Below are 26430 nucleotides of genomic sequence, written 5' to 3' on the forward strand. Positions count from 1 at the left end.
CCCAGTGACATACTTCCTCAAAGGCCACATCTACTCCAAAAAGGCCATACCTCCTAACACTGCCACTTGCCATGGGCCAAGTATATTTAAACCACCATACCTTTGAAGATCACAGTAAAGGCTTTACTACATTGGTTACATTCATAGGGTTACTCTTTAGTATGTTTGTGTTCTTTTATGTAGTTGGAGGTGGCTTGATTGTGAAAAGGCTTTACCACATTGACTACATTTTAAGGTTGCTCTCCAGTATGAATTCTTTCATGTTGTCAAAGTTGATCATGAGAGGCAAAGAACTTACTAAATTGCTTACAATCATAAGGTTTCACTCTAGTATGTGTTGCTTTATGTTTTTGGAGACCAGCGTTACATACAAAGGCTTTAATTCATTCATTACATTTGTAAGGTTTCTCTCCAGTATGAATTCTTTCATGCCTTTTAAGGTCATTCTGACCTACAAAGGCTTTACCACATTGCTTACATTCTTAAGGTTTCACTCCAGTATGTACTGCTTTATGTTTTCGGAGACTAGAATCAAATACAAAGGCTTTACCACATTCATTACATTTGTAAAGTTTCTCTCCAGTATGAATTCTTTCATGCTTTTTAAGGTAATTCTGACCTACAAAGGCTTTACCACATTGCTTACATTTGAAAGGTTTCACTTCAGTATGTATTGCTTTATGTGTTCGGAGACTAGTGTTACATGCAAAGGCTTTACCACATTCATTACATTTGTAAGGTTTCTCTCCACTATGTATTACTTTATGTGTTCGGAGACTACCATTCCATACAAAGGCTTTACCACATTCATTACATTTGTAAGGTTTCTCTCCAGTATGTTTTCTTTTATGTTTTTTAAGATCATTCTGACCTACAAAGGCCTTACCACATTCATTACATTTGTAAGGTTTCTCACCAGTATGTGTTCTTTTATGTCTTTTAAGATCACTCTGAACTACAAAGTCTTTACCACATTGATCACATACATAGGGCTTCTCTCCAGTATGTATTCTTTTATGTACTTGGAGAGGACTATGAGATGCAAAGTCTTTACCACATTGATCACATTCATAGAGCTTCTCTCCAGTACGTATTCTTTTATGAACTTGGAGATAACTATGAGATGCAAAGGCTTTACCACATTGATCACATTCATAGAGCTTCTCTCCAGTATGTATTCTTTTATGTACTTGGAGATAACTATGAGATGCAAAGGTTTTACCACATTGATTACATTCATAGAGATTCTCTCCAGTATGTATTCTTTTATGTACTTTGAGATAACTATGAGATGCAAAGGCTTTACCACATTGCTCACATTCACAGAGCTCTCCAGTATGTATTCTTTTATGTACTTGGAGATAACTATGAGATGTAAAGGCTTTACCACATTGATCACACTTGTAAGGTTTCTCTCCAGTATGTGTGCTTTTATGTGTTTGGAGATGACTGTTTTGTGAAAAGGCTTTACCACATTGATTGCATTTGTAGGGTTTTTCTCCAGCATGCATCATTTTATGCATTCGAAAATTTTGGTGATGTCCAAAGCCTTTATCACATTCATTACATTTGTAGGGTTTCTCTCCAGTATGAATTCTTTCATGCCTTTTAAGATCATTCTGACCTACAAAGGCTTTACCACATTGATTACATTCATAGGGCTTCTCTCCAGTATGTATTCTTTTATGTACTTGGAGATAACTATGATATGCAAAGGCTTTACCACATTGATCACATTCGTAAGGTTTCTCTCCAGTATGTGTTATTCCATGCGTTTTGAGATGACTGTGTCGTGCAAAGGCTTTACCACACTGATTGCATTTGTAGGATTTTCTTCCAGTATGTATTAGTTTATGCCTTCCAAGATTACAACGACGTTCAAAGGCTTTACCACATTGATTACATTTGTAGGGTTTTTCTCCAGTATGAATCCTTTCAAGAGTTTGAAGCTGAGAATCGTATGTAAAGGCTTTATCACGTGGCTTACATTCATAGAGTTTCTCTCCAGTATGTGTGCTCTTATGTCTTTGGAGATGACTATGTTGTGCAAAGGCTTTACCACACTGAGTATTTTCAGAGGGCTTCTCTCCAGTATGACATCTTTCATGCCTGCAAAGATAGATAGTTGGCCCATGGGAAAGCTTTACCACATTCACTATACTAAAGAATCTTTTTACCTGTGGAAATTAATTTTATAATTTGGTCGAATTGTAAAGAAGAATCACATCTTAAGGTTGTATCACTTTGTTTACACTCATGGTTTCCCATTCACTATGGGTTGGTAAAAATGTTATTACATGGGTCATATTTGTACCATCCTTTCGCTCTATGAGATTTCTCATATATTTGAAGAGAAATGGAAGAGCTCAGAGCTTTACCACATTGAGTACATTCATATGCTTTCCTTTATTGTGAAATACACTACATTTGCATACCACATCGGCCAAGTGAATCAGGACAAACAGAAAGCGATTTCCACAATCCTAGAATTCATAGGGATTTTCTGCTATGTGACTTTATGGATATATTCCCAATGGAGTTGGGAAACCAACTAATTTTAAACTTGTATCACAACGAGAGAGTCTGCTCAATGTGGACTACTACATATATCTTAATTGTTCTGGGGGTGGGGGGCATAGCTCCTTTCACTATCCTTGTGCTCACATGGCTTGTATCCATTGTGACACAAGATATACCTGTAAAAATATCAAACGAAAGATTTCCACATTGTATTCACACAGTTTGACTTTTTGTTCATCATAGACATATGGTATAAGAATCAAGGTTTCTCTTCAACAACATTCTTGACTCTCATAAACTGTCCCTCTCATTTAAACTTAACAGTGTTAGTATATGAGCAATCAGCTTTACTATGATATATTTGCCTATTTGAAAAATAAAATTATCACCTACTCTGTGTGTGTGTGTGTGTGTGTGTGTGTGTGTGTGTGTGTGTTATGAGACTAAACAGATTGGCAGGTATATAGAATAGCTGTAATGTGGCTATGATTCAAATGGTAAGATCTGTTAAGGCATTGTGTCTTTGTCTTCTTTCTTAGAGGAATGCCTTGCAAAAAAACAGTCAGACACCTGACATCGAGGTACATGGATTTGTGAGAATTTAAAAATCAATACACTTAAAGAAGGGCTTTTTTTTTTTTACACTGTTGCGTTTGTTTAAAAGTTCCAGGACATACTAATGTGCCTTCAGAGGCATATTCATACCAACTTGCACATGAAAATTACCTTCCATGTCTTCTGAAACTTTGACAATGTTCTTCAATACTATGGTCTTCCCAATTGTAACCTAAAATACAGTACCAGAAAATGTATGATATATTATTGGAAATTAGGCAACATTTAAGTTACTATCTTCAGTGAACCTGATTTTTTCACCTCATTCTTCTTTATTTCAATTGAAGTTACAGAAAAGCAACAGTAACAAAGGAACATTTGTTTCCTTATTTTAAAAACTGAAAGAAAATTCACTGTCTTACCTATAGCAGTGAGGTTCCTATAGGTCTCCTGCATCACATCTTTGTAAAGACTCTTCTGTGAAGGATCCAGCAAAGCCCATTCCTCTCGAGTGAAGTTCACATGTACATCATCATAGGTCAATGCATCCTGAAACATCCCATACATTTGTACAACAGTAACCATGATACCGATATCACTGTAAATGTATGCTTCTTGTGCTTAACCCACTTATTTCTTGACCCAGATGTTCTAATGTAATTACGAAATCATCTTAGAAGAAAACTGAGTAATAAGGTTCACCTCTGTCATATCTTTGCTCTTGGAGTAGGATATAGCCTTGCAAGAGAAATGCTAATTAATGGAGGGGGGGCGCAGTATTGAGCACACAGAGAAATTGTATGAACAATTACTAACTGCAAAAAAATATCAAGTGAGCATATAGGCTCATGTCTTTAATTCAAGCACTCAGGAGGCAGAGGCAGGTATATCTGAGGTCTATCCAGGACAGCCAGAGGTACATATTAAGACCCTGTCTCCCCTATGAAAAATCAATCAAACAAACAAACAAGAAAGATAGAAAGGACTCAGAGGTTTTTACTAGAGTTCCTACAAAGAATTATATTCACTGCACTTCTGTATTCTTCTTCCATAATCTTGAGGTGTCCCAGTTTTAACTGTAACAGTAATGAGATCTTACTAAAAGGGGATGAATGTTTAAACAGATACAGATAGCTGAAAATACTGGCAATGTAAATGTTGATCCTAAATAAGCAACATAGGACAGGAGCTGGCTCAGCAGTGAAGAGCTCTTGCTGGTCTTAAAAATAATTGGCCTCAATTGCCAGTAGTTAGAAGGGAGCTTCACAACTATTAATTACTCCAAGTTCCGGAATTCTGAAGCCATTTTCTGACTACTATGGGGATTAGGCATACATGATGTGCATATGAATGTCATGAATGATATGTATGAATGTCAGGAATACATGCCATCCTGAGAAACAGAACATGCTCTCTGTCAATTTCAAAATTCATAACATGGATGAAGATCAACACAGCAGCATATGCTTGACATGTGCCAAAACCCACAGTCCAACCATCAGCCAATAACATAAAAATGAACAAACAAACAAACAAACAAAGAGAAAGCGGGGCATGTTGGCCCACATTTAATCCTGGCACTCTGGAGCCAGAGGCAGGTGGACCATTTACATCTGAGGCCCCACGTTCTAAACAGCTACTTTCAGGACAGCCAGGGCTACATTGAGAAACTTTGTCCTCAAAAACAAAAACAAAATTAAAATTATAAAAAACACCAGGCTTGCAAAATACCTTAGCACTGAATAGCAATTTCTTCAAGTGAATCTTATGTGATTTAGGTTTAGAGTCTACAATGCTGAAGGCAAGACAACATAAGAAGGAAGCTGACTAATCAGGTACAACCACTACACAATACACACACACACACACACACACACACACACACACACACACACACACACACACCCCACACAGGGAATGGGTTGAGTCTATAGACACCCAAATGTCATCCCCAATAACTAATCATCTAGATAGGTTCCTCCTACAACAGCTTCTATTGAGAGAACTGAGTTGGCCAGAGCAAGGCTGACTCCTCCATGACAGGTTGTAAACTGACAGACTGGGAAGCTAGGTCTAAGTTTCTGTTTCCCAGAACTGGAAAAGTCCAAACAAGTCAATTCTAGGAAAACCATCCCCCACAGGCAGCTAATCAGGAGCTTCCAATGACCCTAATAGCCTGCAGCAGCCCATATACTCTTCAAATGCCCCAAATCACTTCTGACACTCTTGATTGTCACATCTTGTAAAATCATTAAGCAAGTTATATCTTTCCAACATACAAAGGCACAGAATACCCCTTCCCATTCCAGTGGAGAGGAATGTGTACATAGTGAGGGAAGATTGGACCAAAGCAAGAAACCCAGCAGGACAAACACCAAATCATGCAGCTCTGTCTCAGACACAAGGAGCTTCAGATTCAAAAGGCTTAGATGGCCATATCCCTGCAACTTCTCATACATCTCTCGGCTTTGTTACCTCCACTTGCTATATGCAGCTCTCCATGACAGGTGTCTCATAACTTGGGTATCTCTATATCTTGTGGTCTCAAATGCAACTCAGGCTTCATCCTCAGATTCATCCCATGCACTCTCACAGTGTCCTCTCTCACTGGGGCTCTGACTCTGCCAAACATAGATGGCTGGAACAGTGCTGAACTGAAACCACGGGGGAAGAAGCCATAACCTTACATTTTCCATCTTTCTTATTTCCAGAACTTGGGTGCCACGCTTGGACCAGTAGTAGCAGGTTATATATGAAGTTCCTTCCTGGGTCTAGGAATGACTTTGCCAACTCCCCCTTCCATTAACTGAAGTCTTAGCAGGAGGGACTGTTTCCCTTAATTCACCTTCCTAGGCTTCCAATCCTGAGCAAATTCCTTCTCTTTAATGGTGATAATCTCTCTGAAAATTCATGCCTCTGCCTCAGCATTTGGCTGCCATGTGTAACTTCCCAGGTCTGCTTTTCTCTACAAACCACAGACTTTGCATTTATATCTGCTTAACTTGTTTTTTTCTTGTAGTCCAGAATGAGTTACTAGTAATAATCACATAACAGATTCAAAATTTCACCTAAGAAATATAGCTAATTGTTTTTTAATTCTGCCTTGCTCAATTTCTCAGAGCATGGGTGGAATAAGAAAGACTTGGGGTCAAAATACCACATAAATGACCTCTAGGTAAATTTTTCAGGGAGTCTATTTTCCACTGAAATCCTATGACCTCAACTTCTGACTGCATTACTTGCATGACTCCAGTCATCCAGGTGCTACAACAACAGCTAATTAAGCTCTGAATACAGCTTTCTATGCTTTTTGCCATCTCAAGCCCTGGTATTTACCACTTTCCTCCAAAGGAGAACATTTCTAGTTTCTCTAGTTTCTGTCCAGCAACAAAATAACGGTTTTTTTTTGTTTGTTTTTTGTTTTTTTTGTTCTAACTTGCTACTTTCCTACTTTGATTCAATTCTCTAACCAAAAGCATCTCAGGAAATAAACAGGTTCACCTGTTTGGACCAGTCACAAGACAGCCATAAATTCTGGAGCTTAGGATAGAAACTCAAGCTTCAAGAAAAGGCAAAGACCATGAACAATTATTCTTTTCTGCTTGGTCACTGTCTCATACTTACCCAGCTCTCTTACCCAGCGCAGGCCCACTAGCTCAGCGATCCTACCACACTCAGTGTAGAGCCTTCCCACATCAATCATCACAACACAATCTCTCACTGACACAGCATCCAGACATTTTGATGAGGGCATGCCCTCAAGAGAGACCCTCAGATGATTGTAGGCTCTAAAATGTTCACAACTGAAGCTAACTAGGACAAAAAGGTAATAATATATCAGAAAGTTTAAAAAACCCAAATCAAATGTGTTAACAATATCGTTTAAGTAGCAAAAAACCAACAAACAAACCACACACACACACACACACAATCAAAATTAATGATTACAAAAACTGGAAAACACAGATTTCTCAAGAAATGAGGAGAGGCAAGCCTTTAGAAGAGGACACTAAAACTTTTTCCCGAACTATCAAAACTTCAAGAAACTCATAACATAGTAAATTTTCAGAAGATAAAGGTGACAGAAAGTGTTTCAAACATGAACTACAAGAGTGTAATAACAAATTTATGAAATTACAGGACAATACTCATCCTGTCTATTCTGTTTCTCATCTTTGCCAATAAATAAATAAATAAATAAATAAATAAATAAATAAATAAATAAATAAATAAATGGGATTAGCTGTGGCAAAATCCCAGGGAATTGGGCATAGTGGCAGCCTGAGGAATGGGAAAATATTTTTTTAAAGAAATCCATATCTTATAGAGGCCTAATATATAAAATACATAAATACCTCAAGAAATTAAACTTTCAAAGTAAAAAATTCGATTAAAAAATGGGGTAAAGGGGCTGGAGAGATGGCGCAGCGGTTAAGAGGACTGACTTCTCTTCCAGAGGTCCTGAGTTCAATTCCCAGCAACCACATGGTGGTTCACAACCATCTGTAATGGGATCTGATGCCCTCTTTTGGCTTGTCGGAAGACAGCTACAGTGTACTCACTCACATTAAATAAATAAATCTTTAAAAAAAAGGGGGGGGTATAAATCTATACAGAGAATTCTCAAAAGAGGAATCTCAAAAAGCTGAGAAATACTTAAAGAAATCATTATCATCTCAGCCATGAAGGAAATGCAAAGCAAAACTACTTTGAGAATCTATCTTGCACATGTCAGAAGGGCTAAGATCAATACAAGTGACAAGTCATGCTGGTAAGGGTGTGGAGAATGGGTAACAACTCTCCATGCTTGTAGGGTGCAAACTAATACTGCCACTATGGAAATCAGCATTTCCTCAGAGTCCTGGTGCCTCAGAACCCTGAGAATCCATCTATCCCAAATCACAGCTATAAAGCTCTTGGCATCTATCTAAAAGGTGCTCCACCCTACCACAAGGCCATTTGCTCAACTATGTTCATTCATACTTGTTTATTCATACTTGCCAGAACCTAGAAACAACCTAAAAGTATCTCAACTGAAGAATGGGTTGAAGGACCCTAGTTCTTACTGAAGCCTAAGAGCTGTCAGGAGGCTTGGCCTGGTGGAAAGTAGGTAGGTTATGGGGACCCTAAGGGCTTTTGCCAGCTTTACATCAACTGCCTCTGGTGAAGATTAGGGCACGACCCAGCTTCACGCCTCGGGCCAAGGCTAGGACAAGTTCCATTCTCCACCCAGAGTCCTTGGGAGGAGCAGGGACATTCTTGAAAATCCTGCAGAATGTACTGATAGTAGCCTGACTCGCTGGTCCCAGCTAAGAGCTCAAAGGCATGCCATATAAGTTTGAACTGTAAACCTGCTAATGTAACCTGTACCTCTGAAAGTATAAAAACTGCTTGTCACAGCCATTGGGGTCACCTTTCAGTCCCTCACTACGAGGGGCTAATTGAAGGTTGACCCCGACACACCTGAAAATAAACTCTTGCCTTTGCATTAAACTCCATTCTCATGGGTCACTTGGGGGATCTCCTGGTAGTTAAGACTCACTTTGAGCCCTATGGGGTACACCAAAAATGTGGTACATTTATCACTCAGCTGTTTATAAAGATGCCATCATGAATTTACAGGGAAGTAAATGCAACTAAAGAAATCACACCCAGAATGACAAACATGACATGCATTTACTTAGAAGTGAATATTGCCTATTAGGTAAATAGTAATCAAACCCAGAGGGGTTAGTTAAAGAGGTGGACTCTAGGGAGGAAGCACAGATCTCTTTCTACAGGGGAAATAGAATAATTTCTGTGAGTAGACCAGAGTTTGATGGGAACAGGAGTAGGGAGGATCAGTTGAGGGGGATGCAGGGGAAAGTAAAATGCAGGAGGAAACAGCTAGAATTAGGGGTTATTTGGGAGTTAGTGTAGAAATCCCGTACAATGACAACTTCCTGGATGACCAGGTGACCCTAATGAAAACTCCTAGTAATGGAGGATATGGAGTCTGAACTGACCATCCTTTGACACCAGGCAGGGTTTCGATGTTGCTAATAAGTTACATATTGTTGAGCTGTTGGCCAAGGCGGTCCCTTGAGATCCTTCAACAATCCTTGCTGATGCAAGGACAAATTTTGCTCTCAGATAACTGACAGTAGAGACTGATCATTAAGGACAAATTCCACACAGTTCACTGAATGCAGAGGTCAAGCTAGTACAGGCTCGGAGCCTTCACCCCTGTGTTCTAGTCTCTTTGAGGAGAGAAGGTACTCTACAGGCTAAAAGGAAGAAAGAGAAACCTGGAAACTCCCCTCCGCCCCCAACACCCATACACACCTACAATTGGTCCTTCCTAAGATGTGCTGGGGCATGAGGGTAACAAATTTGTTTGAGTGACCAACCAATGTTTGGTTTAACTTGAGGCCTTTGACATGAGAGGGAACCCATGACTAACACTGACTGGATTTCTAGGAATCTTACAGAAACTTAAATGGCAAGCATAGAGACAGCATGGGTCTATACCAGGTCCTCTGCTGATATGTTATGGCTGTTAGCTTGGTGTCTTTGAGGGACTCTTAACAGTGGAAGCAGGTGTAACTCTGATTCGTTGGCTTGATCTTGAGATTTTTCCTATCAGGTTGCCTTGTCCAACATGAAGGCTTTCACCTTGTCTTTTTCCATCTTGTTTTGTCTGTTAGGTCTGCTCCTTTTTGAAGAGGAAATGGGTGGAGGGGGGTGGACCTTGGGGAAAGGATAGAAGTGAGGGGTAGTTGGGAGTGCAGGTTGGGGAAACAGTGGTCAGGATATATTATATGAGAATCTACCCTCATATAAAAACTTAATTCAATATTGTTTAAATGAAAGGCAAAGAAGGGAAGCTATAGTGAACAAAGAAAAGCAAAATCATAAAGATAGGGACAGCAAGATTGTGATACATACAGTACTTGCTCTATTTTTGTAGACAGTGACTATCACATAGGAATGTAAAAATACCTAGAAGGCTTACTTCCTCCTTCTGATAATCTAGGCCTAGGAAGCTTATAGCTTCTGTACAATCTTATCTAGGTCTAGAATGGCCTGGGGGATTCAACAAAAGACACAGAGTAGTGTCATGTTTGCTAAGAAAATGCCAAAGCTTTACTGAGGTTCACAGAATATACACCCCAAGTTCACTGGGTGGAGAACTCCAGAAAGCACAGTGGAAAAATAGGTTATGTCCTCAGGACAAAAACAGGAACAAAAATCAGGAACTGTGTGTTACTGCCCAGGTGCCAAACAGAAAGATCAAGATGTTCCTTTGTTAGGAACTAAAGCTTCCACATGCATCAGCAAGGCTCAGCAGGGGGCAAACACCGAGGGGGCTCAGTAGAGTTGGACACTTGAGTGTTTTGGGCATCAGAGACTTAACTGTTAAATAATCACCCTTTCTTCTTCTTTTTGAACTCTGGCTGGTCAACTCTGCTCTTCTAGCTCTTACTCTTCACTCTAACCAATTCAAATTGCTTCTTTCACTTCTGACTGAATTGCTGTGCTTGGCCTCAAACCAACTCTAGTAAACTGCTCTCTTCTCATTCTCTCACTCATTTTCTCTTTTTCTGTCTTTAGCCTGCCTGTCTCTGTAGAATTCTCCAGGTAAAACTGCCTCCTCCTCTTACCCTCTGTGCTGCTTCCTCTTATATTGCCTCTTTTCCCTCTTCTCTTTAGAGTTGGGCATATCCTATTCTGTCAGATCTTTCCCTGATTCATCATTTTTTCATCCACTCAATTATACATTACTTACGAACATGAGCACTTCCTTCAAAAACGATGTTTACCTTCATCGTTTGAGAGCAAAGCTGTGTACTAAGGGCTGAGCCATACCAGTTAGAAACAGTCCCCCCCCCCCCCCCCCCGCCAACCCTGCCTCCAGCAAATTGGACAGTCTCTGGGTTCACAATGCAATCCAATACTCTGCAACACAGGAGTTCATGACAAACTCATCTTGGGGCCAGTCTATATCTGTGAAATCAGAAGTTTTGTTCTCAGCAATGTGAAATATATATCACGCAGGAAACAAAAGCAATCACTTTCTTGTGTTAGCTTTCACTAGTTTGGAGTGTGGAATTACAATGCTTTTCATTTCATTCCAAAAGAATACTCATAATTGTTCTTAAGAAAAACTAATGTTTCAATAACTATTCAAACAGAAATAAATGAGATGTTGCACAAAATCGCTACATTAACTATATTATGCATTAAGCCTAAATAAACCAATGTATAAAAATATTAAATGTTTAAACGCTTTTTCCAAAGCAAAAATGAAAGTGTTACCATCTAAGTTACATAAGGCAGAGAAAACAAAGAGCCGAGTCAGTTATCTAAGACTTTTACATGTTTGTTCAACTCTAATTTATCGTTAGTATTTAAATTCAAACAAAACAATCAATGTGGTTCTTTTTTTCTTTTCATTTTTTCAGAGCTGGGGACCGAACCCAGGGCCTTGCGCTTGCTAGGCAAGCACCCTACCACTGAGCTAAATCCCAAACCCCTTCAATCTGTTTCTTAACCTCGTTTTTACTTCTTCATGCAGTATGACTCATTGGCAGAGGGCTCTCACGCCATCCAAATAAAGCCACTTTCTGCATTTTTATGGCATACTACAATAGCACATTTGCTTCTCATCTATAACAACTCTTGCTACAGAAAACTTGATATTTCATTTCTCTTATCCCCATAATGTTCTAAATAAACATTAGGAAAAAAAGAAACCTTTGAAGGAGATTGTTTCAGCTGGATTCTCTGCTTTCTGCCCTTCTATACGAATTTGACGGAAATTTGACCATGGACTAGGACTTAGGAAGTAGGTTCAGGTAAGAATATTTACATTTGGGCTAGTAACATTCCTTTTCTCTTATCAAACTGATGAGCCCCTAGAAACAATGATCACAGGACTTTGTGCCTTGTTTGTTCCTTGACCTAGAATTGACCTTATTATTTGCTTGTACTAAAAATGGTAGAAAAGCAGACTAGGAAAAATAAACCCGCTTCAGCCTCAGCACTGGCTAGAATCATGCTATATATTGTCTAATTTTCTATTTCCTTCCAATCCTCACTCCCTCCGTTGAGACCCTGTTGACTGACTGAGTTGACTTGGTCACCCTTCATTTTCGAGTGCTACCTACAATGTTGACAACATGGTTCAAGCTCCCATATCCATCTGATAATAAGAGTGCATTAAAGGTTAAAATTATATGGGAGAAAGAAATGGGTTGATAATGCTTAAGCTATAATTACATGCTGTTTTATGACCAATAAAGCACTGACTGTGAGAGTCTTTACAAGTGCATAATCCTTTATCCACTCCTTTAACCCAAGGCACCCTAGGTTGCCTAGAGGCACCTAGCTGGTCCTCAACAAATGAGCATTGATGTTATTTTCATATTTAGGCAAGTATGAATACAACTGCAAGAAACATGAGCATTCTGGTACTTTTTAAAACTAATTTCAAGTGCATGGAAACTATACTGAGAAGACTGCTGGGATCCATGGCAATTCTGTCATTTTTATGAGAAGTTAGTGTTGGTATGAGGAACCGGCTTTATGGTTGCAGGTTGTCTCCAAACCCAGCGATAGCAGTGACATCACCCAGAGGTGAAAGGGACCTGTGCATCTGTTGTCATATATTTCCAGTGTCCTCCTAGTCCATCTCCCACCCTTGTTTGCAAGAAGTTATGTCCCTACCCAAATAAAAAGCCAACCCCTCCTGACCTTCGCCCCTTCTTTCTCTTTTCCTTTGTGCATCCCCCATCCCCACCACCAATGAAAGTCGCTCCCGTGGAACCGTACTGGCCAGGTGTGGTCTGTCTGGGCACGAGCCTCGATTCCAATACAACACTCCATAGGATGGGGATTGCTTGAGTGTAGGTATTATGTACACATGTATCAGAATACATATGTTAAACATGCACAATTTTATATCAACTATAGAAACACAGTCTTAACTAGTTTTAGTAGGTATCTATGGAAAATCCCAACCTACTGCTATCAGAGTTTACTGCTAAGACACAAGCCTGTGTCACATCCAGATTCATTGTCCAATTCTGGACCATGCTTTATTTTCACTCTTTTTGCTTTCTCAATTAAGTCATACTTATAAAGATCTTGTCTACGTGAGCCTAAGGATGAATTCTGTGTCACTAAAGTCTAAACTAAAGTCCTCTTTCTATGGCTTTGTACATTATTTCACATCAGTTTCAGTTTCGCACACATACTATATAGCTTGCTAAATGAATTATTATGTAGAATATCTTTTACCAAGTTATATAACTGTAAACAACACCATTATAGTGATGTTAAAAAAGGAATGTTGGGTATGTTCAATTTGCAGCAAAATTCAAAATTTAAAAGAAAACGTCTAATAATATATAACAGGACAGCTGATTTCAAAGCTTTTTGCCATGTGAAAAAAAACCTCAGAATCATCAACAGGATTATGAAGAAACAGTCCACATTTTGGCACAGTATAGATTCCATCTGTACTTATCAAAGAGCTACAACGATCAAAAGTTTTAGCACATTTGTGAAAAAAGGAGATGTAGAGAAAAAAAGGCAAGAACATAAGCCCCAAATTATAGTCAAGTTTTAATCAAAAGACCTGAGGATACTCAGCCAGGAAATGTGTGAACTTGACCAATATTACCTATGATTGCATGTGTATTCAAATAGAAAAAACACAGATGTCCAAACTCCCACAAGAATAACTCAAACTGACCCCTAAACTGCTATATTTCTGACCCTCCAGCCACTACTGACCCCACGCTCTAGAGCTCTCTATGTGGAGGTGGTAAGGAGGGTTATGGCTCTGCGGCTCCCAATGCCCCCGTGTGATCTCACACAAACCCAGCCCCCCGAACCCACACACAAACGAAGGTTGAAGAATAACTTAATGTCTGCTTCCACATGATGTCATGTGGATTTTAGTAATGATGTAGAATCTGCCCTGCCTACCTACACCCCACCCTGCACACCTGAGAAACCTCTGCATCTCAGAAACTGCTTTTGGACTCTGGAACTGAATTTCCCTGAATCACTCCATTCACTGTGACTGCTGATAGTGGAAAGGTAAAAGGATTTTAACCAAGTATTGCCAAAGGATGATTCTCATAACCTTATCCCTATGTTCTGTACGTATTTTGGAGAACTGTTTGTTAACTTGTAGCTTTGCATTCTATGGTACTGTGGGGAATAAAAATTATGAAAAACAAACTCGAGGCAGTTGTATTAACCAGCAGTCCCCCCAAATCTAACTCTTGGCTTTGCATATTCACTGCCCCCAGCAGAGACTGTTCGACTCATGCTGCTGGTTCGAGTACAAGGAACTAGATTCAAGGATCTTTTTCTCCTCCATGCTTGTTTCTCTCTTATCTGGTATTAGGGGGTGAAACGAGGTTGGGGGGGAGGGGGGCAGAGGAGGGGGATTAAGAGTGGGGAAAAAGAAACCACAAAGTAGCAAAGACTAGCACAGGTCCAGTTAGCTGGGTCTAAAATGCTAAAAGAGGATCTAGCCTAGGTAGATTTTACAGTCCATGTATGCTGTCACCCTTAAGTTTCTTTTAGCTTCAGGTTCCAAGTTAAGTTTTTTTTTTTTCTTAAGATTTATTTATTTTATTTATATGTTAGTACACTGTGGTTTTCTTCAGACACTTCAGAAGAGAGCATCCCATTACAGATGGTTGTGAGCCACCATGTGGTTGCTGGGAATAGGATCTCTGGAAGAGCAGTCAGTGCTCTTAACTGCTGAGCCATCTCCCCAGCCCATTTTTTTTTCCAGGTTAAGTTTTGAATAATTTAAATATAAACTGGAGGCTACAAGTCTGGCCACTTAGATAGGCCATTTACACAGCAAACATTTCCAGGATGTTTCTTAAGTACACCTGTGCCCTAAAACAGTAGGTTAGCGACAGTGTCCTAAGTGGAAGGTCTCAGATGAAGAAAAACATAGGAAAAGGAGAAGCTAGAAAGTATAAAAACTGGGGTGGGAGTGGAGTGGTCTTAAGCTAAATAAGCTTAAGAAGAATAGCACCTTGCATATGGTTTAGAAAAGGTAAATGGAAAGAACCGGGAGACATCTATGAAGTCAGCAGAAAGATTAAACTATGAACTTAGCAGAAACATCATATAATGGGACACACTCAGGAAAAGTCTAATAAACAGTGCTGCACAAGGAACTCAGTGTATTTCAAAAATATTCCTTACCAAGCCTGTAGTGGCCTTGGGAACCATAGCCCCATAAGGTGGGAAGGGATGTTGTAAAAATGTAAAAATAAAGAGGGTATTGTTGGTCTTTTATCCCGCTAGGTCCAGCACAGCAGTGCTCCAAGATATCTGCTATGTATCTTGGCAGAATCACATCCCAGCCCCACACTTTCCTACACTGAAACCCCCACATAAAGAACACACAACACAATAATGTTAGATCCAATTGGTAAGATATAATTGCCGTCTTAAACATACACAGCCCGGTACCAACCATCCCTTAGGAACATTGATAACAACCTGTAAATACACAGAGCAGATTCTTAACATCACCTGCCATGGCTTTTCCCTCTTTCCTCTCTCCTGCCTCTTCCTTTCTGTCCTAGTCTCCTCCTCCTCTTTCAAACCTCTCCCGCCCATCCTTCCTTCTCCTCCAATGACAGGCCTCCTTCTGTCCTGTACCTGCACCTCACCTGTACTTTACATATTCAATGGGGAGGTGGATCTGGTGAAGTCACCTGAGTTCTGAGTAGGTGACTAGGCAGCTGTCTTGGGGCAGGGGAATTAGCATCAAAATACAGAAAACTTCAGGGCAAACCACAATAGGGAAGACTTGTTTTCTCAGAATCTTAAGCAGCCTCTCCCAAATGCCCTGGCACCAAGCATATTCCTGGTTTTAGGGAAACTGTTTGATCTCTATACCCAGGGGCCCAGGGAAAGCTCCCAATAACTAGGCCCTTGATGAATACTGGCTCTGGCAAGCATGTCTCTGAGTCTCAGAAGGAGCTCCAACATGGGGATCTCAGGAAAAGGAGGGAAAGCTTAGCTTGATCAGGCCAGCACTCAATAAAACAGTGTTTTGTTGTTGTTTTACCTTTTTTTTTTCTTTTTTTTTTTCTGAGCTGGGGACCGAATCCAGGGCCTTGCACTCCTCTACCACTGAGCTAAATCCCCAACCCCTTGTTTTACCTTTTCTAATGGTTGTCACCGGGTGTCATCCTGCCCATGTGGCAGAATTATGCTTTTCTTAAGAAGAAAACTGAACCTTTATGGCACACCAGGCCTTACTGTTTATTGTGATCCTGTAATGCCCCACTGATCAGCTTGTTAGATGCCTGCTCTTTGATATGGAGATGGGCCTAGTGGCTGGTTGCAAATCAGGGTCTGGTGCCATATTTCTGGACAATCCTGGTGAACAAACTTGTGTATCCTAGCATCCTAATCTCTAACAGGCCTGGTTAGCTTACTACTTACACGTGAGGTGTTTGCAGGCAGTCCTCTCTCAGCTAAATTCTACTTGGTGTGCCTTGCTATCTCCTAACCTTTAGCAAATCCTTTACATCATCAATTCTACTCTTACATTACAGCTTGATATTGGATTGCTACCCAGCACATGAGATGCCTTCCACAACCTCCACAAAATAACTCCAAATGGATCTTACACCTTAATGTTAAATGCTATGAAGAGAACTTGTAGAAACCAGGCTTCTGAGTTTGGGATCATGCCAAGGATCTTTCCATACACAAGCCAAATGCTCTGCACAGTTCCACCCCTACAGGGAAGTTATTCAGAAACTGCCTCTGGGTCCAGTGAGTGGCTAAGACCCCACAGGTAGTGGCCAATTCCCACTCAGCCCCAGGAAAGACCCACCACACCAGCTCCCACTGCTCAGTCCCCGCCCGCCCCCGCCCCGCCGCCCGCCTGGCTGTCCCTCCATGTCTCCTGCCCCTTTGTGTGCCCTGACAATGTGCTCACCATGTCGCAACTTTGGAGCTTGCCTGAGCATGCCTCACAGAATCCAACCGAGGGACACAGAGCATAGCAACCAGGACCATTTAAGAAGGCTTGAAAACTAAGCGAATCCTGCAACAAGGCACCTGGAAATGCCTGCCTTCTATTCTGATTGGCACGTCCAGTGAAGACTCTGATTGGCCAGTAGTCTTGAGTGACTTAGCTCTCAGCCTAAGCTTCAAGCCCAGGGCCAGACCATTTCTAGATCTACAGGGATTTGCATTTCAGGAGCACTTGTGCCTGTCCTCCAATAGCATTCTCATCTGTCTCCCCCCCACCCCCCGGCCCTAGGAAGTACCCACCAGGCCACCTACCACTGCTCAGCCTATTGCTCCTCCCTTTTGTGGGCAGTGACCCTGTGCTCACCAGGTCCTCACTTCAACCTGAACTCAGCTCACAACACTCAGTAGGCTCTTTCCCTTCCTTCTCCTGGAGTCAAGGTATACAGCTTGCATAACCTCCATACTCAACTTGCAGTGGGGTTATTAATCTCTCCCACAAGTGGAAGGGTGCCCAAGATATTAACAATTAAAGAGAGATTTGAGGAAACAAGAGTTTTGTTTTGTGGCTGTTGGGATTCAGACCCGACAATCAGCTGACCTTCATATATTTAACACACCAAAGCTGTCTGGGCCTCCAGGTTCTCCCAGTACTCCTCAGTCCCCACCTGTAACAGGGCGTGTCTGGCATACCCCACCTTGTACCTTGAACTTTACAGCGCAGGGGCCAAGCTTTCCCTTCCCCAGAAGCTCTTCCTATGTAATCCAGAAATTTTGTACTCTTTGTTTTTCTGTTTCTCTGCCTCTCCCTCCCTCCCCCTCCCCTTTCCATCCTTCCCTCTCTTCCCTCCACTTTCCCTGTCACCACCCTCCATTACATCATTTTTCTCTCCCTGTTTGCCTTGCTTGCTCTTTCTCTCTTTCTCCCACCCTTCGTTATCCTTAATCCCCAATCGACTTTTCTGACTTCTTTGGGACTAGTGAACTCTATCCTTGGGATCAATGAGCCCACTGGAGAATTGCCCCCAATAAATCTGAAAACACTCTAATTTGGCATGGGTTGAATCCCTAACCCTAACCCTAACCCTAACCCTAAGCCTAACCCTAACCAACCCTAACCCTAACCCTAACCCTAGCCAACCCTAACCCTAACCCTAGCCAACCCTAACCCTAACCCTAACCCTAACCCTAACCCTAACCCTAACCCTAATCCTGCTCTAAACTGTCCCTGTGTGTTAAAATAAAATTAATACCTTTTAAAGAGTAAAGGCAGAGCATAACCATAATTTTTGGAAGACAAAGACTAAGTTCTAATAACTGAAAACAATGTGATGCCTTCACAATTAATACCAAGTGGGTTACTATTATGTGACAAGATTTGGCTGTCAGGGCCACCAACCGAGGTCCATTGTTTCTGCTTTTGTTTTTTCCAACCCATAACAGAGACGGCTGCCAGCTATGTGGCTGCCCTTAAGTCAGTGAAGCTATGACTCCCCCTTCTTTATCCCATAGTCAAGATGGCAAACGGCCCTGTGTCGTTTAAATCATGCCCTGCCAGCCTGGGCATAGCTGTCTGCCCAAGGTCTATGGCAAACCCAACTGGATTAATGTCTCAGCAGACACCTGACGGCATCTGGCAATCGAGGTTTAAACCCAAAAGTGTCCATTTTCTAGTCTTAGCTGGAACCCGAAGGCTCAGCTGCACATAAGCCTGGGGCTGTACAGTGGGAATGAGGGTAGCCTGGGTCAAACATCCAATCATCTTGCCTCTGACTCCTGAATGCTGGGATTACAGCCATGAAAACCACCAAGCACAGCTCAAAAATGGAGTCCTGAATTTACATTTTTGGGTTTGCACATTTTCTTCTGCTTTTTTGTTTGTATATTGTTTGTTGAGACAGGGTTTCTCTGTGTAGTCCTGGCTGTCCTGGAACTCTCTCTGTAGACCAGGCTGGAATTCACAGAGATCCTCCTGCCTCTGCCTCCCAAGTGCTGAGATTAAAGGCTTGAGCCACCACCACCTGGACTCTTTTTGAGGCTTTATTCCACCTCCTTAGAAACTCTCACATTCCATGCATTTACTGTTTGGATTGCTATATATTCCTAGTAATTAGCCTTTTCCTCCCAAGTAACATCATTCTTCATAATTTTATTTTCTGAGTTCTACTTGGTCCCACGTTAGTATAGCGACTTCAGATTTCTATTGGTTAAGGTTTGCACCATAAACATTCTTGTAAACAGTACAAAGTTTAATTTGCTTTTCAACCAGTTCAATACTTGCTGTCTTTTAATTGGTGTGTTTAAACAATTCCTGATTAATGTATTTTTATGTGTTGAATATTAAAATCTGTGGCATTTCTAGTTATAAATTGGACATTTTTATTATTCACTTCATCATTACAGTTGGATTATTACTCATTCCTAGTTATTCTCTTTGAAAAGCATTTTGTTAACATTTAATGAATTTCTCTACATTAGACTTCAAGCCACCAAGAACCAGTGACTTAGGGTTACATTGCTGTGAAGTAATCCATGACCCAGGCAATCTTACAAAGGTGAACATTTAACTGGGACTGCCTTCAGTTTCAGATAATGTTCAGTCCATTATCATCTTAGCAGGAAGCATGACAGCTGGAGAAGGAGCTGAGAGTTCTTGATCTGAAGGCATCTAGGAAGGGACTGTCTCCTGCACTGGGCAGAGTAAGCATAAGACGTCACAGCTCAGCTCTACAGTGACACACGTCCCCCAACAAGGCCAGACTTACGTCCTGGGTCAGCTCTACTCTGACTTCGCTAGAGGCTCCAGTGCTGTCCCTGCAGTAAAGGACCTCATGGTTCTAAAACCCCAGGTCTTCCTTGTCCTGGAGGGCATGTTGTGTTCATATGAAAGAGCATCACAATTATGTTTAATACTTCTAGTTGTCCCAGTGTTTACAGTGTATGCTTTCATGAATCAGAGTCTACATTCAAACTATATGCACTATGAAGACCTTAGCACAATAAATTATCAATGTTCCTTCCTAACTTTGTGGTGCTGTTATTAGGGTTAGCACATACATTACCTCTGAGTCTTCTGTAAACAAATAGACTGTTGATACTATTTTTACCACTGCTAATTTTCTTTTAGAGAATGTTAAAATAGAAGTTATTTAAACTTTCATTTATGTGATTCTTAATATGTTTTCTGCACAGTATGGATCCTGGTTTCTCTCTGGTGTCATAATCTTTCCTTCCTGGAAAACATTTTATCACAAAATTGATCCACTGATTGAATTGATTACACAGATGATGTGCACTCAGCATTTGTCTGCCTGCACAAGTATTCATTCTCTTTACTTTACTTTGTGTGTACAATTATGGATTCGTAGTTTCTTCCCATAGGCCATGTTAAAGATACCTTCAAGCTACTACAAGTTCTGGTATGACAATGACTATAATTTTTATCTTCACTTTCTGCATTAATGTTGCTACTATTTCTCTGGTTGCCTTCAAAATCATTTCTTCTCAGAAATTCAAGTGTGACACAATGATGTGTATAGGTTTTTGACAGGCTTATTGTTTTGGTTACAGATGTAGCTGGTTGGAGTTATGATTTATAAGGCTTTATATTTTTAATTTCCAGATCTATTTATCTTTTTAATATTTTATGAATTTTAAGTTATGTTGCTGGTATCAATCAATTTTTAAAATTTATCAGCAATTGCTTCTTCAAATATTTCCTTTTTTATATTAAAGTTGGGTTTATTGGGAAGATGCTTTCTGGTGGGCAAGTTCACTGGCCCCAAGGACCAAGGCCAAGGAAGTTGCCATGGGGAAAGGGGGTGAGTAGGAGAGAGGAAGGGGCACTGAGAGAGGAGAGGAGAAAAAGAGCTCTGTTTTTTTCAAATCTTTGTTCTGTTCCTTGTTTCTGGTCCTATTGTGACTTGTGTTATTTTAAAACATCTTCATCTAAACCAAGGAGATTACTGTGTGCTTTCAGCACCTACGGGGAGGTAACGAGCTGCCCCAGGTTACTTCCTAATGTCTTTTTAAGTGTGGATTTTCCAGTCATTCATGTTTGTCTGTATGTATGTGTGTGTATGTATGCATGTATGTTTGCATGTATGTATATATTATTTCTAAATTTTTATATAACCTATAATCTACAAGAATATAAACTGAAAACACACTTTTGATAAGTTAATTGACCAATCTCTCTCTCTATTTGGGGAGGATGAACAAGGGACAGACTGACACCGGCCTCACCTCTGTACGCAGATCTGTGAGGAAGCAGCTCAACTCTCAGACAGGAGACCCGAGTGGCTTGTCACTCACTCTCATCGCCATGAACTCCTCATGCCTGATTCTGTCTTTATAATATTCCAACACCATCTTAAGTTTTACACAGAGCCTTCCATGTACAACAATTGTTCAATGTAGACCAGGTCACCTGTACTTTGGTGACAGGATAAACCTTACATTATGCATATTAAGCTGCCTCTAACTCTCAAAAACATTAATTTTATGTGGTTCAGTGTAACATTAAGCTACTAAAAGATATTATAAATCCCTTCTTGAAAGACTACCAGGCTAAGGTCCAAGAATACGGAATTAAAAATGAAAAATTTAGTACTTATGATTGGAAGTTAAGAAATCAGATTTCCACCATCAGTTTATTCTTCAGAATTTTTTTTTTGTTCTGGCTGGTTTTATGTCAATTTGACACAAACTGGAGTCATCTCAGAGGAGAGAACCACAATTTAACAATGTTCTGTAAGACTGGGCTGCAGGCAAACCTGTAAGGCATTTTCTTCATCAGCCATTGATGTGGGAGGGCCCAGACCATTGTGGGGCCATCGCTGGGCTGGGGGTCCCTTGCGCTATAGAAAAGCAGGCTAAGCAGGCCACAGTGAACAAGGCAGTAAGCAGCACCCTTATTATATTATTATTATTATTATTATTATTATTATTATTATTATTATTATTATTATACTATGTTACCACTTAGGAGACTGGGTCAGCTTCATTTTCTCTACCTATTAGATAATCAAAAGGCTGGAAAAATCTTGACAGCCTGCTGGTGGAAGAATGTGTTATGCAAAACCTTTGTTTTAAGCTGCCAGGCTTTTGTCTAAGGTCAACAAATTAGAGGGACAGAAGAGATGGCTCAGTGGTGAAATGACTTTTGTGCAAGCATGAGGACCTGAGTTCAAATGCCCAGAACCCACCTGCAAATTAGGCGTGGTGCCGATGTGTCTGTAACCTCAGTATCGTGGAGTATGAGGGAGACAGACAGATCTTAGAGCTGGCTGGACACCAGTCTCACAGAATCAATAAGGTATATACAGGTGTGAGTGTGCAAGAGGTGTATGTGCTTGCCTTTCTGTATCACAGGCACAAAGCTTTCGCTCCTTTTTGCACTGGCCTTTTTGTCCCAAGAAAGCTTCCTCATTTGTTTAGTTGTGTGACTGAATGATATTTATCACCTGATCTCGTTGTTCCACCAGCTCTCAATGGGCCACCCTCTAGCTTTCTTGCCTGGCCCCTTTCTCCTGTTCTTAAGAATTTTATCACCTAATACACTGTGTTGTTTGACTTATATTTGCTCCCGTCCTACTAATATACATGTCCCAGATTCCCGTTGTAGAGGTTCTAATTCTAAAACAAGGGAACAGTGCATTCCCCTAAATATTAAATTTACCTCCACCGTTTGAAACCAGGATTGGACACATGGATATACTTGGGATCTTAGAATGTTTCAGTCAGATGCTGATACGGGGATCATATTTACCATAAAATTGTTAAAAGAGCTTGTACATTCCTACTCTCTGGCTTCTGGTCCTCTTCAAAACTTCAAAGCAGAAATACACAGGAAGGAGGTAATAAACATGCTTCATTTCACTAATCATGAGGCACATCATGATTTTGTGGATGGTGGGATTTCTTCTGGAATTGACCATCAATAGTTCAATGATGACCTTAAAAAATAAATGGAAACATAAAAAGGAATGCTAAAGTTTGTGGTGCTTGATAATCTGCAGTTTCACACCTGCAAAATATTTGCCTCAGAAAGCTGAGATCCTGGCCACCTTGAAGAACAGGAGGACCCCTAAACTCCAGATATCCACAGGGCAGCTCTCATGTTCCTGTGCTTGCTAAAATTCTGGGGCACTGTAAGGAAGTGTGTCCCAGAAATCTGCTAGCTTCTACCCAGGTCAAAATCACACAGCTTGGTGTTCCTACTGCTGTCGATTAACAGCTTGCTGGACTTTATGTCTCTGTGGAAAATTTGATGGTCATGGCAGTACTGCACAGCATGTACTATCTCGGCAAACATCTTTGAACCTTGCATAGAGACTTTCCTCTAAAGACCCCACCTTCAATGACTTGTTCTAGTATCTCCCCATCCGAGGCATTATCCTTCAACTGGTAGGTGTTTTCTCTTGTCTGACCATGTGAAACAGCTTGATAAAGTTAGGATGGTCAAGTGATTTCACATTGCTGATTTTCCTGCAGAAAAGCAAGACATATATCTTGACATTTTGGAAAATTTTTACAGCCACACAGGTCAGTGTGGGGACATGGAAAGCCAGTTAGACCTCTAAAAAGTTCCCTTCAACCAGGGTGGCCAACAACTTATACTTAGTTGTGACATTCTCATCAATACAGGAGCAGGCCAGCTGGTCCTGCTCCATGATCACGCCCTTCATGATATGACTGGAACCAAAATTGCAATGAGGAATTAAAAATGGGACATTTTAAATCATGCACAAGACAATGTTTGTAGCTACAAATACCCAAGAAGACAGGAGAAACAATTGAAAATACCTTTGATATGATATTTTGGAATCTTCATCGGACCATCCATAACAAATATTTTCATTTAATCATTACACACCATTATAGTTTGCAGTTAAAAATTGTGGTCCTTATATTTCATGCCACTTACAGCCCCTTACCATGATATTGCAGAACACTGTAGCAGTATCAAGAGAAAACTTTCTTGGAAACTGGGGTAGTTGTCACAGCCACAAATTAATAAATATAATAAAAAGTAAAAAAAAAAAAGTCAGACAAGCTAGTCAAGCACATTGAATGCTTGAGAAGACAATGAAATACCTTCTAAAGCAGTAGATACAAACTGAGAGCCAGATCATGTTGACAGGGATCAACTGCAAACAAACGCTCACAGACACTAAGAACTGTTCATTGAAAAGGACAGCCTTCCTCTCCCCTGATCTCAGCATTCACTGTGAACCAACACAGCAAGAAAATCAGGTTCAAGAGGAGTTGATGATACAACAGACACTTCAAAACTCACTGGGTCCAGGCTGGGGAGCTGGCTTTGGAGACCACAATGTGTATGATTTCTGCAGAGGACCTGTATTTGGTTCTCGGGATACAGGTCAGGTAGTCCACAAGTACCCTAAATCCAGTTCTAGAAGGTCGTATACTTCTGACCTATAGGGCATCCATACACAGCACAGTCACAGGCACAATACGTCACTTTAAAAATTTATACAAACCTTTTTATGTAATATTATTTATGACCTTTGAAGGACAGTACAGGGCATCAGATTTTCTGGAAGTGCAACTACTGGTAGTTTTAATAAGAGTTTGGGTTTGTTTAAAAACCCAATTATGGTAAGTGAACATGTTATTGTTTTAATTCCAGGTGTGGGATAGGAAGTCACAACCATGTCCTATTCCAGTTCCAGAAAATCTGATTTCCTCTTCTGACCTCCACAGAAGACACCAGGGACATGGTGCTCAATCATACATAAAGGCAAAATACTTATACATATAAATGAAAACAAAATTCTCTAAATTATCAAACATAACTTAAATTAAGAAAAAGTAGTTTGGAAGATAATAAAGAACATGGAAAAATTAAATGCATAAATCAAGACAGCAAATATGCAAATCACTATGAAAAAGGTAAATCAAAGTCACCAAAGTGGAGATAAATGCACTATGTCAATGTGTAAAAGCTCCTGGAAGTTCCAGTAGAATCGTCCAGCAGCATCGGACTCTAGTAGTTTTTCAACCAAATGCCAACTTCAGTACTGTAGGTACAGGAGACAGTCTCAGGCAGATCTGTAAGTGAACAGGTATCTATGATGTCCTACGATGCTTCTTTGTGATGTCGGAGCAAAAATGGACCAATGGTGGCTGGGCAGAGCCCACTGGTTCTTCTGGCTTTCTGTTTCCAAGATTCTTCCTCAGTGGGGCAGTAGAGGGCTGCTTACACTCAAATGTTTGTCTCCAATATTGTCCATTGATCCATTGTTTTTTTTCCTGTTAGGCCCACAGCCCAAGGCCCTTAACTTTCCTCAAAAAGTGACACTGGGTGGGAACAACATTCAAACACTGGACACTCTGTGGGAACTTTGACACTGAAACTTTAATACAGACCCTTTCCACGTTAAACATCAAACCGGATATCCTAAGAATGTCAATGAACTCCAGAGCTTTTTCTGTCCTCATGTATGGGCTCTGGTACACACTAGCTAGTAGATGGAGAGTGTTTTGTTTTCCACTTGGAATCCAGCTTTTACAACTTTTTAGTAACTCATGTCTCTACTCAAAGTATTCAGTTTGTTATTTTTAAAATAAGATTAATGGATGGTAAAGGTTGTTATCTCCTTACTAAGTTGGGAGTTATGACAAAATATTGTTTTTAGTAGTACCCCAGGGTGTGAAACCATAATCTGTGGGGCTGCAAAGAAGAGGACACCATTCATCCCATGTCCTTATTAGGCCTGAGCCTTCTCACCAAAGCCCATGATCCATAGACAGGGAGCTGACATGTTTAACATGACCAAGGAAATACCTGTCATCCAGGACACTATAAACAAGAGATGTGAAAGATGGAGCAGTATCCTGGCAACATAGGCCCTTCTACTCTCAAAATATGCTTTAGTTGTCTCCTTACAAACAACAGAAATTGATTGCTTGTGCATCCTAATGTTGGCATGGCAAGAGCAAGGTAGCAGATTGCATAACAGAGTTGTTTTTAATTGGCACTGTAGAGGTATTCTAAGATAGTCAAAAAATAGCATGAAATCATTCTATAGATCCCTTTGCTAAAGGCCACATGTTCTGCACTGTAGCAAGTCTCTACTACTTGTGAGTTCCAAAATCTTACTATTGCTGTATTGAGGTTGAAGTTTGACAAATCAGTTGGCCTAACACAGACATGCATACAACACATCTAGACACAATCAACTTTGCTGTGCCCTGCCACATCAGAGCCCTCCAAAGTCAGCTTACACACATTTATTTTTAATTTAGAGAATACTTTATTAGTTTTTGTAATCAAACCCACGTAGATAAGACCTTACATATTTAATACAGTGTGTT

General features: G+C 40.5%; 1 protein-coding gene and 1 pseudogene across 3 annotated transcripts; both read right to left on the reverse strand.

Annotated features, from left to right (window-relative positions):
- LOC134485294 (zinc finger protein 431-like) lies at positions 1-2679 on the reverse strand (annotated as a pseudogene).
- LOC134484937 (zinc finger protein 431-like) lies at positions 2162-25493 on the reverse strand. 3 transcript variants are annotated; one of them, XM_063280790.1, is made up of 4 exons: positions 25021-25493; positions 22859-23045; positions 3498-3624; positions 2162-3307 (listed from the first exon to the last, which is right to left on the reverse strand). In XM_063280790.1, exons 2-4 carry the CDS (start codon positions 22859-22861, stop codon positions 3243-3245), a joined length of 195 nt encoding a protein of 64 aa, XP_063136860.1. In that variant the 5' UTR covers positions 22862-23045; positions 25021-25493; the 3' UTR covers positions 2162-3242. The 3 variants fall into 3 exon arrangements, with proteins under 3 accessions (XP_063136860.1, XP_063136861.1, XP_063136859.1); XM_063280791.1 differs by lacking the exon at positions 25021-25493 and having other exon boundaries at positions 22859-24983; XM_063280789.1 differs by lacking the exons at positions 22859-23045; positions 25021-25493 and having other exon boundaries at positions 3498-10920.
- Positions 25494-26430: the final 937 nt, after the last annotated feature.

The sequence above is a fragment of the Rattus norvegicus genome, chromosome 1 (assembly GCF_036323735.1).
Source record: "Rattus norvegicus strain BN/NHsdMcwi chromosome 1, GRCr8, whole genome shotgun sequence".
Taxonomy (NCBI): domain Eukaryota; kingdom Metazoa; phylum Chordata; class Mammalia; order Rodentia; family Muridae; genus Rattus; species Rattus norvegicus.

What these genes read in the sequence shown, in the direction of transcription:
- LOC134484937 (XM_063280789.1), bottom strand. Translation starts at nt 3,660, where the DNA reads ATGGTTACTGTTGTACAAATGTATGGGATGTTTCAGGATGCATTGACC. An exon ending in TAGGAACCTCACTGCTATAG is followed by an intron (nt 3,308 to 3,497) that starts GTAAGACAGTGA and finishes ACTGTATTTTAG; the next exon opens with GTTACAATTGGGAAGACCAT.